Source organism: Pseudophryne corroboree, chromosome 10 (assembly GCF_028390025.1).
Source record: "Pseudophryne corroboree isolate aPseCor3 chromosome 10, aPseCor3.hap2, whole genome shotgun sequence".
NCBI lineage: Eukaryota > Metazoa > Chordata > Amphibia > Anura > Myobatrachidae > Pseudophryne > Pseudophryne corroboree.
The window spans coordinates 74033479-74052740 of record NC_086453.1 but is presented as its reverse complement, the minus strand read 5'-3'; the positions used below and the strand labels follow the sequence as shown (position 1 = coordinate 74052740).

Below are 19262 nucleotides of genomic sequence, written 5' to 3'. Positions count from 1 at the left end.
GGCACAGCTACTCCGGGCACAGCTACAGGGGGGACATCTACAGGGGGGCATAACTACTGGGGGCAAATCTACAGGGGACACAACAAACCTAGGTCCATAACTGTGGCCACGCCCCTTCCCTATGAATCCACGTTCCTATTTTTTACAGCGTGCCTTAGGCGCGCACTATATTTAACCTATGGGTGTGGGTGGGGGGACGCCAAAGGAAACTTTCGCCCTGGATGCCACAAGGTCTAAACCGGCCCTGGTGGCCATGCCCCCATTTCCGTACAGGGTAGGGGCGCACCGAAACATACCTTGCTCCAGGCACCATGACACCTTGCTGCACCTCTGGGTATATGGGAGTTTTAAACTCCTCTCCTGCTTCTGACTTCCTGCTTGCTCTGGGTGAGCTGGAAAACCCGGACTTCTATTTTTACACTTGCAGCTGCGCAATTCAGAAGGCCCGGAATTATAAATTACCACTGCAGGTGTAGAATGTGCAGGTCTTGTTTTTTTTCCCTTGGAGGGAGCTGATCCCACAGAAATGTGAGCAGTTGTCGTGATACACAAGCCCTCTCACCACAATCTATCTATCTATCTATCTATCTATCTATCTATCTATCTATCTATCTATCTATCTATCTATCTATCTATCTCTATATCGGGGGGCTTCATTACGTTTCCCATGCTAGCCTAACCCCCCTCTCCTTGATGACCCTGGGCACAGTACTGCATTTTTGTCATTATTATTTGTTCTTAGTTAATGTTACAAAATGGGCACAACAACCAAATCTTGCAATCATACTTATTTAAACTACCCACATCCTTACGGATGTGGACCGTTGGGTCACCAGTAACTAGGTCGACGGTCATTAGGTTGACCACTATTGGGTGACAGTGACTAGGTTGACACCATAAATAGGTCTACACAGTCATTGGGTCGACATGGAAAAGCTCTATATGGAAAAGGTCAACCTGAGTTTTGAATATTTTTTTGGTGTCGCTTTCTTTGTAAAGTGACCGGGAACCCCAATTAGTGCACCGTGTCCCCTCCCATGGCGAGCAAGCATTCGGGCAAGGTGCCTCGTTCCGATACCACTGCGGTTGGCACAGGTTACTATTCCCAATCATAGTCCACGTGTATCATAAAGTATGAAAAAGTTCAAAAAATTATTTAAAAAAAAAACCTAGACGTTTCATGTGTCAACCTTTGCCATGTCGACCTAATGTCCATGTCGACCAATAGTGGTTGACTTAATGAGTACCGACCTAAGTGCTGTCGACCTAAAGACCGAATACCATCCCTACAGAGGTGCAGCTTCTATTTGGGGCCAAACTATTTGCCCTTATAACATCCCTATCTAGGATGTAACACCAAGCACGTGTGAACAGTCAGCACAAGAAATCGGCCTCGCGGGACCCAGCAAAGATTTTTAGTCCAGTCCTTGAAGCGTTGGGAGTGTAGGAACAACACTGCTTAATACAATGGTAAATCCTTCTGCAGAAAACAGGCGGTGTAAGTGCCAAGTTCCTGTCACAAGAGCACCAATACGCACTGTGAACACTGCAAGGAACCAGGCCCTGCCTCTGTCTGTTCTTTTCGGGGAAGTAGATGGATAATTGCACCCATGTGACATTAGCCATGTACTGTGCCTGCAGAACCATCTAGCACCGCCACAGAACGGGGCCCAGCGCGGACGGCTTCGTGGTGAATTCCGGATAATGGCCTTGCCATTCTATTATTGCAGGGAGCGGAGACGTTTTATCCATCTCCAGATCTTTCCAGATCCCAAGTGTGCTTTTTCATTGTTACACAATGCAGGCAGGGCGAGAGGGAGGCTGTGACCCCTTGTTTCTTATTATAGTTGGGTCACAAGACTCAAGCTTCCTCAGAGGAAGCAATTAAGTTTTCCATGCAGGAACACAGTCGTTTATGAATCCTGTTGTGGCAAATCCAAAATGGAAAGTCATTCTGTTCAGGTGCATGAAGCAGCGACCCTGAGAAAAATGTCATCTGGATTCAATCTCTGGGGAAGCCAAGTCAATCAGCCGTTGCACATTAAACTTTCATTGAGAATATCTTTGGTATAGCTGTGCTACCGGCAGACATGGCCATGTGGGGGTGTAAAGGCATTTATAGAATGTAATGTTATTTGCCGCAAGGAGGAATGGTTGTCTAGGCCGCAGGTTCAAATAAAAGTGCAGAGATCAGAAATAATGTTTCAGTTCTTTATTTTATTCATTTTTTTCTGCAGATCAAATGCGCGGCAGCCAATGTACTCGGTGAGGCCTGGCTGCTACACAGGCACACTAAGCGTGGAGAGAGCTCCAAGATCCGCCTGCACCAGAGAGAGCTTCTGGGAGCCATTCACATGTAAGCGTGTCCATCCCCGCCTGGGTTTTTCTGTCTGTCTGTGCATTTCCCAGGATTAAATAAAGCTACTTTGAAATATAATAAGCTCCACCCCAGAACCGTCCACACTCTGCTGCTGGTCCAACCAAAAGTCTTGCCCCGATCTTCACAACTCTAAGTTCAAATAAAACCGTACCCTCTTGCTGATTGGGCCCGATTAGAAAATTAGGACAGCCCCACCATAATCAGGACTGTCGGTAGGTCTTGTCACTATACATAAATGCTGGGGCCGCCATACGGAAACAAGATGAATGCAATAAAGGAACAAACATGTGAAGGGCTGAGCAAAAATAATACAATGCCACCGGACTTACGCACAGTAAATCAAAATAAATAGTAAAAGTGGTTAAAGAGGAATGAGCGGTATGTACTTTTTTATCACAAACATAATGACTCACTTTCATAATGTCAACACGATAATGTCAACATGGTCATCACAATGTCGATAATGATAGAACATTGACATGACATAACGTCAACATTGTGAACGTCTATAGCTAATTTTTGAACAGTGTTAGAGGGAAGGATCAGGCATACACACTTTGGCGTTTCTACAATGGGTGCAATGTGTGCGGTGCACACAGGCCCCTGGGTCTAGGGGGGGCCCACACCGCACACATTGCACCCATTTAAATACTTACCTTACCGGAGTCCAGCGGTGGACATAGCGTTCGTGGTGGAAATTGCTGCCAAAATGTCAGCCGAGCATGCGTGGTAGCCAAATTGGTCTCCGGTTCATGGCGGGCGCCATGTTTCCAGAGACCTGCCAGAGTCTACCGCTCCATTCAGAGGAGGGGGCCCACCCGGAGTTGCACACGGGCCACCTCCTCTGTAGAAACGCCCCTGCATACATACCTCCGAATGCCGGACATGCCAGCTGTTGGCATGTCAACAAGGAACTGGGTGGTTCTGGTGCTTCTTGAGTCTTTGTGTGTAATCAGTCTGGCGTCACTCAATGTAAGTATAGAATAAATAAAATTTGACCAAATATATAGTGCACACTGTATTATAATATGGCACTATTAAATAATAAATGAAAACTCCCCCCTCTGGGATTATATGCAGGCGTTGATAGTTCTCACACCGATGTACTTCAGTGGATGTATATGCCCCAGATGGTGATCATTCGAGGTGTAATTTTTATTTGTTCTAAATTTCCATTGACGCCACACTGAATACACACGGATACTCAAGAAGTGCCAGAACCAGCCATTTCCTCATTGTACTTGCTGTGAGGAACCACGTTGAAAGGTTCCTGTTGTTTTTGGCTGAACACTTAGATTGTCATCCCGAAGATATGTGTTGACGCAGGTCCTAATTCTGGTAATGTCGACATTCTGATATTGCCAAGCTTATATCAGTGTCGACATGTAACACGCCGACCTCCAGCCCCCGTGGAAATTCTGACTGTCACATTCTGAATGTGGACAAATTCTAGAACAAGCTATGAGACAAATGAACATGTTTGTGTTCGTAGATGGCAATATAGAATTTGACATCCATTAAGAACCAACGGGTCCATCTATCTGCATTACTGGTTTTCATTTTTTGATTTAATTTGTTTTAATGTATGGAACCATTTCATGCATCCATTATAGTTTTTGGGGAAAAATCAAAGGGATCTATGCACTAAGCCATAAGCAGCAAATGTTCCCTCTTACGTTCATAATTGGGCCATTTTACTCAGCAGTCCATAGGGGTCCTGCCCAGGGAACATGAGGCAGAGTCTGGCCGCGCAAACACAGTAATGAGAGTCACACTTATTAGGCAGAGTGCATTCTGATCCTTCCATCCTATGCCATGCTCAGATGAGTTCTCCATTCTCTCTTGACAGCATTGCCATGCCCCACACACAAGGACCGGCTCCAGGCCTACTATCTCCGTGAGCAAAAAAAAAAAATTGAAGCCCTTTCTCCCCCCCCCCATGCGCACGCTGAAGGCGCGTGTGCTCCTGGAAAAGTGGGCGTGGCCTCGCAATTATATATTATCAAACTATAAATGAATATATTTTCACACCCCCTCTGCACACACAATTAGCAGCCTTACACATAACACCCACAGTAGTGTTCCTTACACATAATGTCTCTAGTATAGTGTCAAATACACATAATGACCTCAGTAGTGCAGTGCCAGATACACATACGCCCCCAGTAGTGCCAAATACACATACACTCCCAGCAGTGACAGATACACATATGCTCCAGTAGTGCAGTGCTAGATACACATATGCCCCCAGCAGTGCCAGATACATATATGCCCCCACAGTGCCAGATACACATTATATGCCCCTACAGTGCCAGATACATATAATATGCCCCCACAGTGCCAGATACACAAAATATGCCCCCACATTATCCGAAACACATAATATGCCCCCACATTGTCAGATACACATTATATGCCCACACAGTGCCAGATAAACATTATATGCCCCAGCAGTGCCAGATACACATATGCCCCCATCAGTGCCAGATACACATATGACCCCAGCAGTGTAGTGCCAGATACAAATTATATGCCCCCAGCAGTGCAGTGCCAGATACACATTATATGACCTCACAGTGCCAGATACACAGTATATGCCCCCACAGTGCCAGATACACATTATATGCCCCCACAGTGCCAGATACACATTATATGACCTCACAGTGCCAGATATATATTATATGCCCCCACAGTTTCAGATACACGTGCCCCCACAGTGCCAGATACATGTGCCCCCCACAGTGCCAGATACACATGCCCCCTGTAGTGCTGCTCACCACCGCCGACCTCTCCTGCTGCTCCCGCTGCTTCTGTGTGAGGGGAGGAAAGCACAGCATGCACCTCTCCTGCCTCTCAGTCCCGTCTCCAGCGCCCCCCTGCCTGAAATCAGCCGCTGGTCCGTCAGCCAATTAAAGCTTGCGGTCTGGAAGCAGCTGCCGCTGACGGTCCGCAAGCTCTGATTGGCTGACGGACTGGCGGCTGATTTAAAATTGCGTCCACTACAAGCCGCCCTTAGGAGTTAGCGCCCAGTGCACCGCTCCTAAGGAACATACCTGGAGCCGGCCCTGCCGTACACCCTTGGGCCCCGAAGCAGTAGGTCTGTCACTGATAATACTACTAATCCTATGTTACAAACCTTGAGCCTGATTCTGGGCAGCTTGCATCCGCTGATGCTTTTTGTATGACCGTACAGTCATGCACGCAAAAGAACTGTGTGTATGTGGGAGCCCATCCTGCGCACTGTTTTTATGTCAGCAGCTGCAACTGTCATCATTAGTATCTGGGCATGCTGAGTGCGCTGGGTGCAAAATATCCATCTGTAACAGGCGTCCCATCGCCATCCTACGATCGAGCAGGGAAGCTCGCTTACAAGCTCCCTGCACTCCCATGACACTCCTACAACACGGAGCAGTTCGTATGGTCGCTGCCCAGCTATGGCCCAGTTTATGGAAAGTGTGGTCTGTACACGGATGTACCCTTCCACTTGTGATTTCCATCTGTGTGCCTTAGCCAGCACATGCGCAGTCACCGATGTCTTACTTTGGCGCATTCGCAGAATGCTAAAGTCCACAAGATCCGTCCGTGTTTCAGCGGATCTTGGCGCAGTGTGTCTTTCTTGCCTTTTGTGAGGCTGTAACGTTAACCTGCGAAAAGACATTTAGGGGGACATGTACTAAGCAGTGATAAAAGTGGAGAAGTGAGCTAGTAGAGAAGTTTCCCAAGGCAACCAATCAGCTGCTCTGTATACTTTTATACTATGCAAATTATAAATGTTACGTCAATGCTGATTGGTTGCCATGGGCAACTTCTCCACTGGCTCACTTCTCCACTTTTATCACTGTTTAGTACATGTCCCACTAAGGTGCAAAATTGACACTCAACCACAGAAATGTGTGAGTTAGATAATGAAAGCAAGTTTTTGGTTGGTTTCTACTATTATAATTACAATATACAGTATTTATATGGAGCCAAACTTTTATCCATGTTTCTGTGCGTTCACTCAGTTGCTGGCAACGTCCTGACCACAGGTGTTAACGTGACCAGAGATCCTAGCTTGAAGCGCATAATATGTGCAAGTTTTTATTTGACATGACGGACCACAAATGCAGCATGTTCTGTTTCTCTTTCTATTCAACAGTGAGGTATGATGTCCTTCAGCTCACCTTAGAGCTTCTTCAGTCATGCAGCTGAGTGAACATATTAAGGGTAATCTTCTAAACACATGTGGATTTGTGGCAAGTCTTGTCTTGGTCCAGTGCACCTGCTTGTCCCATCTGCATGACCACATCTGTTTTTTGCAAACTACCCCCAGTATAACAGGAATGCATGAGCCCAACAGTCTTCTATTTTCAAGGAGAATCTATTATGATCATGACGTGTCTTGTTTGTGTCTTTTTCAGTATGATTATTAAATGGGTATTTGTGCATATATAAATCATACCTCCCAACAGGGGTGTATCTAGGGATCTGAGCGCCCCTGGCAACTGACGTAACTGGCGCCCCCACCTCCCCCAACCAGGGACACAGAGGGGGGAGTTACAGATAGGCTGAGGTCAGGGACACTGACAGGGAATTACGGGGAGGGTGCGGGCAGGGATACTTAGGGGGAATTATGGGAAGGGTGTGGGTAGGGATACTGAGGGGGAATTATGGGAAGGGTGCAGGCAGGGACACAGAGGAAATTACAGGAGTGTATGGGCAGGGTCACTGAGGGGGCAGTTACAGGGATGGTGCGGGCAGGAACACTGAGGGGATATATGCACACATACATACAGTTAAAAAAAAAACCTCTCTAGGGCCAGTATTTACTAAAAATCCGAGTTTGGCCGATTTATGTTTTTTTTTCTAAGTACCAATCCGGGAATTCACTAAGCAGAAAACTCGGCAGTGTCTGGTCTATTCGTAATGGTTTGATTGGCAAAGTTCTGAAATACGAATGAATAGACCATCGGTCAAACGCGGCTGCTATTTCATACAATACGGGCATTCACTATTCATTCGTATTTGGGTGTTAGTCTCTGAGTGCTCAAGTGCGGGTCTATTTTTTTCGATTCGTTAAAAAAAGCAGCAAAAAAATAGACCTGCTTTTTCCAGTCGAGTTTGGATAACCATGCACGGATCAGTGAGATCTGTGCATGGTTATCTATGGGAAAGGGTCTGTTTAGTGTAAAAACAGGAAAAAAAATTGCGTGGGGTCCCCCCTCCTAAGCACAACCAGCCTCGGGCTCTTTGAGCCGGTCCTGGTTGAAAAAATATGGGGGGGGAAAATGACAGGGGTTCCCCCATATTTAATCAACCAGCACCGGGCTCTGCACCTGGTCCTGGTTCCAAAAATACGGGGGACAAAAAGTGTAGGGGTCCCCCGTATTTTTGAAACCAGCACCGGGCTCCACTAGTCAGAGAGATAATGCCACAGCCGGGGGACACTTTTATATAGGTCCCTGCGGCCCTGGCATTAAATCACTAACTAGTCACCCCTGGCCGGGGTACCCTGGAGGAGTGGGGACCCCTTAAATCAAGGGGTCCCCCCCTCCAGCCACCCAAGGGCCAGGGGTGAAGCCCGAGGCTGTCCCCCCCATCCATGGGCTGCGGATGGGGGGCTGATAGCCAAGTTTAAAATAAAAGAATATTGTTTTTTGCACAAGAACTACAAGTCCCTGCAAGCCTCCCCCGCAAGCTGGTACTTGGAGAACCACAAGTACCAGCATGCGGGGGTTAAACGGGCCCGCTGGTACCTATAGTTCTTCTGCAAAAAAAATACCCAAATAAAAACAGGACACACATACCTTGAAAGTACAACTTTATTACATACATTCAGACACACACATACTTACCTATGTTCACATGCCGACTCGGCCCACGTCTCGACGGCGATTCCAGGGTACCTGAAAATAAAATTATACTCACCTAAATCCTGTGTGTCGTGTCCTTTTGTAATAATCCACGTACTTGGCAAAACAAAAAAACGGAAACCCGACCACGCACTGAAAGGGGTCCCATGTTTACACATGGGACCCCTTTCCCCGACTGCCAGGACCCCCCCTGACTCCTGTCAAAGAGGGTCCCTTCAGCCAATCAGGGAGCGCCACGTCGTGGCACTCTCCAGATTGACTGTGTGCTCCTGTAGTGTCTGTGAGGCAGCACACGGCAAAGATACAATGTAGCGCCTATGCGCTCCATTGTAGCCAATGGTGGGAACTTTGCGGTCAGCGGTGAGGTTACTTTCGTATCTCTGCCGTGTGCTGCCTCACAGACACTACAGGAGCACACAGCCAATCAGGAGAGTGCCACGATTGGCTGAAGGGACCCTCTTTGACAGGAGTCATGGGGGGTCCTGGCAGTCGGGGAAAGGGGTCCCATGTGTAAACATGGGACCCCTTTCAGTGCATGGTCGAGTTTCTGTTTTTTTGTTTTGCCAAGTACGTGGATTATTACACAAGGACACGACACACAGGATTTAGGTGAGTATAATTTTATTTTCAGGTACCCTGGAATCGCCGTCGAGACGTGGGCCGAGTCGGCATGTGAACATAAGTAAGTATGTGTGTGTTGGAATGTATGTAATAAAGTTGTACTTTCAAGGTGTGTGTTTCCTGTTTTTATTTGGGTATTTTTTTTGCAGAAGAACTATAGGTACCAGCGGGCCCGTTTAACCCCCGCATGCTGGTACTTGAGGTTCTCCAAGTACCAGCTTGCAGGGGAGGCTTGCAGGGACTTGTAGTTCTTGTGCAGAAAACAATATTCTTTTATTTTAAACTTGGCTATCAGCCCCCCATCCGCAGCCCATGGATGGGGGGGACAGCCTCGGCTTCACCCCTGGCCCTTGGGTGGCTGGAGGGGGGGACCCCTTGATTTAAGGGGTCCCCACTCCTCCAGGGTACCTCGGCCAGGGGTGACTAGTTAGTGATTTAATGCCAGGGCCGCAGGGACCTATATAAAAGTGTCCCCCGGCTGTGGCATTATCTCTCTGACTAGTGGAGCCCGGTGCTGGTTTCAAAAATATGGGGGACCCCTACGATTTTTGTCCCCCGTATTTTTGGAACCAGGACCAGGCGCAGAGCCCGGTGCTGGTTGATCAAATATGGGGGAACCCCTGTCAATTTTTTCCCCATATTTTTTCAACCAGGACCGGCTCAAAGAGCCCGAGGCTGGTTGTGCTTAGGAGGGGATACCCCACACAATTTTTCCCAGATTCTTAAACACTTTAAAAACCTTTTTAAGGTACACAATGAAGCCCTGCACGGATCTCACAGATCCGGCCGGGATTCCTTGTGTTTTGTCAGGCAGTGTTTTACTCATCACTCCCGTAAAACACTGCCTGATATTACGAATCACATCGACATTGGAAAATACGAATTGTGAAAAGTCGGCAGCTTAGTGAATGACTGTATCAGGATTCAAAAAGTTGCAGTAAAATGCACCCGATGCCATTCGAGTTCAAACACCTTTCAAAACGGCCAAAACACGAATCTTTGTAAATATACCCCTAGGTGTGATGGCACTACATGTCCCAGTAAATCCAGTTGACAAGGTGTGCTGGGACTTGTAGCCTCAACACAGCTGGACAGGCAGTCACTGGTCTAGATACCTCTCCATACAGAGCTCTTTGTAACCTGTGATCCAGACTGCCAGGATAGACCATGCAGTGCAGCTACGGTACCGCAGACAATGTACAGGTATGCTTATGCTGCACTGCTGACTGGTGCTGATTGTTGTGGCTGGTGTTTGGAGACAGACCGCGTGGGACCAATGAGAAGGGGAGCGGATGAGAAAGAGGAGGTGCCTCGCCCCTCCCCATACCTGGAAGTGCCCCGCTCCCTGGCTATATTCACCATCATTGTGACTGTAGTCACAGAGAGTGTCAGAGTGCAATACGCTTCTGAGAGTCAGGCAGTGGATGAGCACTGCTAAGGGATGTACTCAGTGAGAACTACTATGTCATTCAACCCCCCGGCGTGGGTAGCACTGCCGGGAAGCGCCCCCTCCTTGGCCGGCGCCCCTGGCAAGTGCTATCCTGGCCAATGGGAAGATACACCCCTGCCTCCCAACATTCCAGATCCAAGAATCAGGGCAGTGAGCATGGCCAATGGGGTCTAACATTAGGCTGCCACACATTTAATGCCACGTGCACCAGTAGAGGGTACACACAGCACCTGCTCTCTGCTGCTCTGCCTAGTGGTCAAATGAGAGGGGGTGTGGATCATAGGGTCTACAGTAACTAGGTCGACAGTCATTAGGTCGACCAATATTGGTCGACAGTGACTAGGTCGACACCTGAAATAGGTCAACACGGTCATTAGGTTGACATGAAAAATGGTCAACATGAGTTTTTTATATTCTTTTTTTTATGTTGTTTTCTTGGTAAAGTGACTGGGAACCCCAATCGTAGTCCACGTGGATCATAAAGTATGAAAATGTAAAAAAAAAAAATTTTTTTTTAAAACTCATGTCGACCTTTGCCATGTTGACCTAGTGACCGTGTCGACCTAATAACTATGTCAACCTAATGCATGTTGACCAATAGTGGTCGGCATAATGAGTGTCGACCTAAGTGCTGTCGACCTAAAGACCGGATACCAATGAGAAGAATGTCCCCACTTTCCCACAATGGGACACATGCGGGAAGGCAGGTTGAAGCCCTCAGATTGGCACTGTCCTGTGCGAATTAGGAGTGCTTGGAGGTACTGTATGTATAAATGCATGTACCCACAACATATGTGCCTGAATGGTACAAAGTCCATCTTACTGAAGTCCTTTTCCTGGGAGAAAGAGGCTTAACGACCATTTGCAAATGCCCCTACAAGTGAACTTTCCCCATCTCTTTATTACTAGAAAATCTCATCTTGCTATACAAAATATTATTTTTGCACTGGAGCACGAGATGATGGGTAAGGGTGCAACCCGCTTGCTCATAGCTAGAAAGTAAAGATCTGCACACCTCCTCCCATTACAAAAATTGCAACTATTTTATCCTCTTCGTACAGTACTCTGGCCCCTTAACACGCAGATCAATGTGTTTCCTCTTTGAGTGGACACATGACATCACAAAACACAGTGACCCCTAACATTAATAAGTGGTTGAGAAGTGAGTTTTAATTCAACGTAATTATTTTTTTATTTTTTTTATATCAATATAATACAATAAAGTGGTACGCAGGTCAACATCTCATCTAGAATTTTATTTCTCATCCAATTGTACAGTCTCAATTATCAGCTACCTAAAGGTCCTCATGTTCAGTCATATTCTTAGCCATCAAAAGCCTGAAACATTTGGGAAATTAATGGAACTTAATTTTATGTCTCCAATAGATTTCGCCGCAGAAGGAGAAGGCACAAAAATTTGAAGGATCAGGTCAATGCTATGGTTGATATTTCCAAAGTAAGAATGGCAAAGGGAGGTGGAGGATCTACTGTAGATTTGAAATAGACGTATGGAAAATTACCTTTACATCATAATATAGCTTTTCAGGATCTTGCCACTTACATTTTGGTCTATTGGCACGCATTTCTCCATTTTGACCTCAACAAAATAAATGCAGTATTTACCATGTGTTGATAAGATGCAAGATGAGGCGTATATTCATATAACAAGCATTCTCCCTTCTTAACCTTCAAAAGAAGGTGAATCAATGCCGTGCAACTCTTGGTCGGAATGTCATGCATGTCATCGATGATGTTTCCAGCAAAGCCATTGATATTAGTTACCTATCTGATTACATAAATTCTCCATGGTGCAGTCACTTCTGGTAAAGTGGCTCTCAAAATGTATTTTTGATCTAGCAATAACTGTTTTTCCTCTCCAGATGCAGATGATCATGATGGACCTAGACTACAACTTTACCTCCTCACACCAAGACTTGGAGAAGAGAATTGATCAACTGGACAAGAAACTGGACGAGATCAGTCGTTTAATAATGACAGCTATAGAGTCTCCACAGGTGTCCCACTGACAACAAGCTGCCAAATGACTTAGATTACTCAGCTGGAGTTTGTTTACCACTGAAGAATTGTCTTCCACTTGAAATGCCTCTTTGTCAGAGGGGCTGAGGAACGCAACGCTTGTTGGCTGTTCTCAGAATGTATAGGGCTGATTCTAAACGGACTTACGAGTTGACTGTACTACACATCTACTGATGTTCTCTTTGAAGTAATGAGGCTGAAGTGTGATTCCTGTGGACGAATAATGTCGCATGTGGAAAATATAGATATCATACTTGTATGTCCATCGTAAGATGGCAGAAATATATTTTAAAACGGTAGACTTGCAAAATAGATCTAAAATAGATGCACAGGAAATTACATTATTATTGACAAAGTGAAGCCTCATCTAATCCGTAGATGATTATGAAGTCAGGGTACCATAGTCAGAAGTGCAATGTGTATATAAAGAGGTTCTGGGGAACAGAAGGTGAGCATATTCGTTGGACCTTGACTTCCATTCCTGCAAGTAGCGCATACAGGGAATAGAAACATGGCTTTTCTAGTTGATTTTGCATTCACAAGTAAATACTGGAAGGTGGCAATAGTCTCTGCAAGACTGCAAAGAGCAGAATAAATCTTATTTCTTTTTTTTCTATTGAAAATCAGACACATACTAGTGTTTCTTTTAGAAATCAACATGCAGAATAGTTTAGAGTGTTTTTGGTTATATGTATATAAAAATCAAGGGTGATACCTTTTCAGAACAAAGGACTAATGATAGCTAATCTACAAAAAGTCACTATGCAAAAGATGCCGACACAAAAATGTCCGGCGTCCATACTTTTACCTTAATAGTAGTCCACAAATTTTGCTTATTAAAAAGTATTTGATTTGTGCACGTGATTACATTACGTGTACAGCCTGTAGATGATTGAGCTCTTTGAATTTATAGCACTTTTGTAACTCAGCTTGAACACAGAGTAAATGTATTTTAAATGGGGAAGTTGGTAAAGGGTACATTATTGTTGAATAAATATATTCTAGATGGCAGAATATGCACGTTGCAATCCCCCACAAAAAAGAAAAAATTGAATATTATTTTTTTTTGCCGACAACCGCCCCACCCTTCTACACACACTCACTTTGTGGTATATTTACTAAAGTGCAGGTTTTTAGAAGTGATGTTCCCATTGCGACCAATCAAATTCTAGCTATTATCTTCTAGAAGGTGCTAGGTAAATGATATGTAGAATGTGATTGGTTGCTATGAGCAACATCTCCACTTTTATAATCCTGTACTTTAGTAAATATACCTCTTACACGCTCACACTACCATGATCAAATTATTTGCACCCACTGTTTAAATTATATAACTTGGGGATGTTTTCACTCAAAATTAAAATAAAACTAAATTAAAGAGAACAGTACACTGGATTACCATATACCAATCTTTTATTTCCATTTATTTAATTTGCTTTAATACGTTGATTTTTACCTTTCCGGTACTAGCAAACAAACACATTCTAGGAAAGGTAATCCGGTCCCCACAAGGAGATTGAACCAACTGGCAGCACAGAGCAGTAAAAATGAGTATGGGGAGTACTATATGGTATCCACTCAGTGGAGTAACTAGAACTTTTTCTCCCCCAAGCCAAAACATTCTCTGGCGCCCCCCCCCCCCATAATTACCACTAGTAAAGTGATGAAACTGGGGGCGTGATCTTGCTGAAATGGGTGTGGCTTTGCATAAAGGGGTGTGCATTGCAGGACAAGACTACCTTACACCCCAGTTTTGCAACCTGCACGCCCAGACGTTGGCCACCACAGGAAAAAAAATAATCCTGATTCATGCCCCTTACATTATTTGTAATATTTCCTCCTTATAGTAATGCCCAATATACATTATGCCACATACTGCAATTGCCCTTAGACATTATGCCACACACAATAATGCCCATTACACAATATGACACACTGTAATGCCCCTGACACATTATGCCACACACCGTAATGCCTGTGACACATTATGCCACGCATCGCAATGCCCGTTATACAATATGCTACACACTGCAATGCCCGAGACATTATAGCACATACAATGCCTGTGACATATTATGACACACACCGCAATGTCCGTGATACATTATGCCACACACTGCAATGACCCTGAGACATTATACCACATACCACAATGCCCGTGATATAGTATACCACACACCGTAATGTCCGTGACACATTATGACACACACCGCAATGTCCGTGATACATTATGCCACACACCGCAATGCCCATAACACATTAAGCCCACAGTAAGGCTTCTAATTACTTTTAAATTACCTGCTCGTTTCCAGGGGTTTCATGCTCTTGGTACCATGCATGGTGGCAGGGGTTTTCATGCTCAGGGTGTCATTCTCGTTGACAGGGGTTTCATGCGTTAGGTGTAATGCTTGTTGCCAGGGGGTAATATTTATTGGCAGGTGTTTCATGCACTGGGTGTCATGCTCGTTGCTAGGTGGAAATGCTTGTTGCCAGGGATTTCGTGAGCTGGGTGTTATGCTTGTTACCAGGGGGTAATGCTTGTTGCTAGGGCTGTGACCCCAATGCCACATATGCCCCCAGTGCCAGATATTCCCCCACAGTGCAAGATAAAAATATGCCCCTTAGTGCCAGAAACACATATGCCCCCACAGTACCAGTTACACATATGCCACCAGTGCCAAATATGCCCCCCAAGTGCCAGATACACATATGCCCCCAGTGCCTCCCCTCCCCAGTGCCAGGTACACATATGCATCCACTGCCCCCCCAGTGCCAGCCACACTTATGCCCCCAGTGCCAAATATGCCCCCCCCTAGTGCCAGGTACACACCCTTCCCCGCTGCTGTACTGTCCAGGAAGGAGCCGAAAGGCACAGCGAGTGCCTCTCCTGTGTCTCCAGCGGCGTGTCTGTCAAATGAAGTGCCGGTTCGTGAGCAAGTCAGAGCTCGCGGACCGGCAGCTGCGGCTCCTGATTGGCTGCCAGTCCGTGAGCTCTGATTGTCTCCTGAACCGACACTTCATTTGACAGACACGCTGCCACTGCCGGAGACCCAGGAGGGACACAGGAGAGACACGCGCTGTGACCTCCGGCTAATTCCCGGACTCACAGTCACAAACAGCAGCAATCAGCCCTGCGCCTCCAGGCCTCCACAGTGGCTGCGAGGGTGGGAGTTACGCCACTGTATCCACTTACATAAAAGGTATATACAGTAGTTAAGAATACATCAGGACCATCTATGGTATTATAAAGCAGTATATGATGATAGAAAAAAATGTCAAGACGGTGACATCCACCCAGACCACTGAGAATTAAACCCCTGGTTACATGGCATCCTTCAATTTGGAAGAGTGGCAACAATAACTGAAGTTGTCCGCCTCCTAGTCTTTGTTTCCTAGAAGTGGAAGCTATGAGAACACCACTAATGAGACTTGAATTCAGAATCTACTGGTCAGGGAAGATGGCACAATGCAGGGGGCCAGTAGCCAAGCTCAATTGTCTCCTAACTCCAGGACAGGATTCCCAGGTGGTCACTGACTGGGCTGCCAATATTGTTAAGGAGCTGGGTTGGTCATCTATTTGCCTGCTCTAGGTCACATTTCCATAAGTTTCCGGACCATGATCATGACTTGACAGATGAAATGCACAAGCTTCATTCCTATACTGTATATAAAAAGTAGGACTGAAGCATGTACATTCCCTATGTGTATGGATGTACATGGCTAACCTAGTAAACAGAGAGAGGAGCTTGGTGGGTAGTCTGTGGCTCTGACAAGGGAGTATGGTAGGTACTTCTATGTCTGCACAATGACTACCTTTTACATATACAGAAAAATACAGGACAGAAGCTTTAAAAATCAACAATAAAAAGCACTTTCAATTATTTTTTCCATATAGTTCTTGTATTCTAGATGAATTAGTACGTTGGAAAGTTAAGTAATTTGTTCTATGTACAACCAATAAGCTTTGACAATCCCCAGTACAATGCACACAGTACCATACAATCAACCAATACTAAACAGAACACAATATAAATAAGCAGGGGGCAAGATATACAATAGCAAATAATCAATACACGATGAGATCATTTAAAAAAGCAACTGATTTAGAAGACACAACTAAGACAATGTAGACTTTTCCAAAAGAACAAGGAGGCAGGAGGAAGAGAGGGCCTTGCTTATGAGTGCTAACATTCAAGAAGGGCAGGAAAATGGAGCCAGTAGTGGTAAAGGGAAGTAATGGAAGGGGCAGGTAGAAAGAGAAGGGATCTGTCTAGGACACGGTGTAGACAAGCATGAAAATATGAATTTTGAGGGAACACTTGAAACTCTGGAGATTGGCAGGAGTCCCAAAGGTGTGGATCAGCAAGGGTGAAGAACTGAAGGCGGGAGCGTGAAGTGGTTTTAGGAAAGGAGGAGGGGTGAAGACCATACACAGAACAGAGTGATCGAGTATTTCTTGGTAAGATCAAAGATGTGTGTGTGGTTGGGGGGGGGGAAGCATTGTAGAGTGATTTATATGTAAGAGTAAGCCGCTTGACTTGCATTATTAAGTGACTATGTGAGCCAATGTACAGTGGAAGGGGTGCAGTTGTAGGGGGAGAGTAGCCCGTCTGCCACATTCAGGATAAATTGTAGGGGGGGGGAGGGGCAGACATGTGACAAACAGGCTAGAGCAGAATGAAATAATCAAGTTGGGAGAGGTAAAGATCATGAATAATGGTCTTGGTGGCATCCTGGTAGAGGGAACGAAAATCTTTTCAAAGTTTTGATGTTAGGGGTGATAGGAATCAGTGAGGGACACAATTCGGGTACTGAAGTTGAGGGTGCAGTCAGTGATGACCTCCAGGCACACATAAGGGGAAGATCAGTTGTAGATGTGTTGACCTTGAGGTAGTGTTCAGCAATCCAAATGGACACACGGGAGAGGACAGAGGTCAGTGTAGGAAAGATGCTGTCATTGGCATAGAAGTGATACTGAAGCCCAAAAGTGCTTGAACTCGACTGATAGAAGGAGAGGAGCAGCCACTAGAGGAAAAGACATTAACGGAGATATTAGAGAGGTAGGAGGTAAACCAGATAACAATGACACCACTTTTTCACCTGTGTGGAAAGCAGCAGAGAAGGCAAGAGCAGGAGTAGGGAGAAATTACCTTTTGATGTAGCCTAAATTGGATCAATGAAGATAAATGAATGGAGTAACATGGCTATAATAATGAAACTAAACAGTGTACAGTGACAGGTGTTTGTTCTAAAGGCGACCACTAAATATAGAATATAATATACTTTATAAATGAACTACTAATAACAATCACATTATTAAATAGCATACATTTTATATATATATATATATATATATATACACATATATATACACATATATATATATATATATATATATATATATATATATATATATACAGGTTGAGTGTCCCTTATCCAAAATGCTTGGGACCAGAGGTATTTTGGATATCGGATTTTTCCGTATTTTGGAATAATTGCATACCATAATGAGATATCATGGTGATGGGACCTAAATCTAAGCACAGAATGCATTTATGTTTCATATACATCTTATACACACAGCCTGAAGGTAATTTTAGCCAATATTTTTTATAACTTTGTGCATTAAACAAAGTGTGTCTACATTCACACAATTCATTTATGTTTCATATACACCTTATACACACAGACTGTAGGTCATTTAATACAATATTTTTAATAACTTTGTGTCTTAAACAAAGTTTGTGTACATTGAGCCATCAAAAAACAAAGGTTTCACTATTTCACTCTCACTCAAAAAAGTCCGTATTCCAGAATATTTGGATATGGGATACTCAACCTGTATATATATTTATATGTATATATATATGGAGTAAGAAATAGAGGAATAGGGCGCCCAAGGATTATGTCAACCCCAAAATTTAAAGAACCTCAGAAAATGACACGGTATGATTATATCTGGCATTAAAATATAAAAATATGGGGGGCGTGGCCTAGCTGGAGAAGAGAGCAGACCTGCTTCTGCTGCACTCCTCTATCCAGCCGTGATATATATCTTTATTCTCCCCCCTGGTCCGCTACAACCCTTATCTGAGGGCTACCCTCTCCATCTACAACCCCCCTGTGCCCAGCAGTGTCCGCCGCGGAGCAGGGGAGCTGTTTTCACGGCTCCCGCAGGTTGCGGCCTAGGAACATCCGGAAGCCGGGGACTCGCGTACTCCCGGCACCCGCGTTTTGAGCTCCACGGCGGAGTCGCGGCGCCGGAAAGAGACGCGGACCCCGCCGGAGCCTCTGCAGCCACCCTGTTAGCTCCTCTGACCCCCAGGGAGGTTACCTTGTGGGGCAATTAGCCGTGGGGGACCCCTGGCAAGTGGAGAAGGTCGGGACACAGACTACCAGGAAGGTGCGGCGGCCATCTTGATTTTTGCTTCAGCTGCAGGATTCATTGTAGTTAGCCTGCCCAGACGTCCTGCTCAGACGTCCTGCTCAGACGTCCTGCTCCCCTGGATGGCAGCTACTGTGCTTTCACCCCTCTCCTGCCTGCTGCCTGCTGGATCCCACTATTGAGAGGCACCTGGTGGGAAGCATACCACAGCTCTGTTTCACAGCATTTAAAGCACAGCGCTGCTGGACCCGAGGTGTGTACCTGTCCGCTCACCCCTCTCTCCCAGCTGGGAACCTCTCATCTGGACCCCGCAGAATGGAGATGACCCTCTGCCAGGTCATGTGTGATATCGATCTTCTGATGTAGCGCAGATCACTTGCCCGCCACCACCCGTGTCTTTTTTATGCTTACCTAAATCTCCGTCATTTATTCTGCGAGATCCTGAGCTTCTTTATTATTATCTTCATTCTGCCTGCAGAACCTCACTCCATTGGAATGCCTTCTAAAAAGGTCAAAGGGGTGCTGCCCCCTAGAGTA

General features: G+C 45.5%; 1 protein-coding gene across 1 annotated transcript in view; it reads left to right on the top strand.

Moving 5' to 3' along the window:
• The window catches only part of KCNN4 (potassium calcium-activated channel subfamily N member 4), a 154588-nt gene extending 138367 nt beyond the window's left edge, over positions 1 to 16221 (top strand). The window contains exons 6-8 of the mRNA XM_063942517.1: positions 2238 to 2356; positions 11690 to 11759; positions 12184 to 16221. Of these exons, the coding sequence (XP_063798587.1) occupies positions 2238 to 2356; positions 11690 to 11759; positions 12184 to 12330 (336 nt within the window). The 3' untranslated portion in view covers positions 12331 to 16221. The remainder of the gene's footprint in view (positions 1 to 2237; positions 2357 to 11689; positions 11760 to 12183) is intronic.
• The last annotated feature ends 3041 nt before the right edge of the window (positions 16222 to 19262 follow it).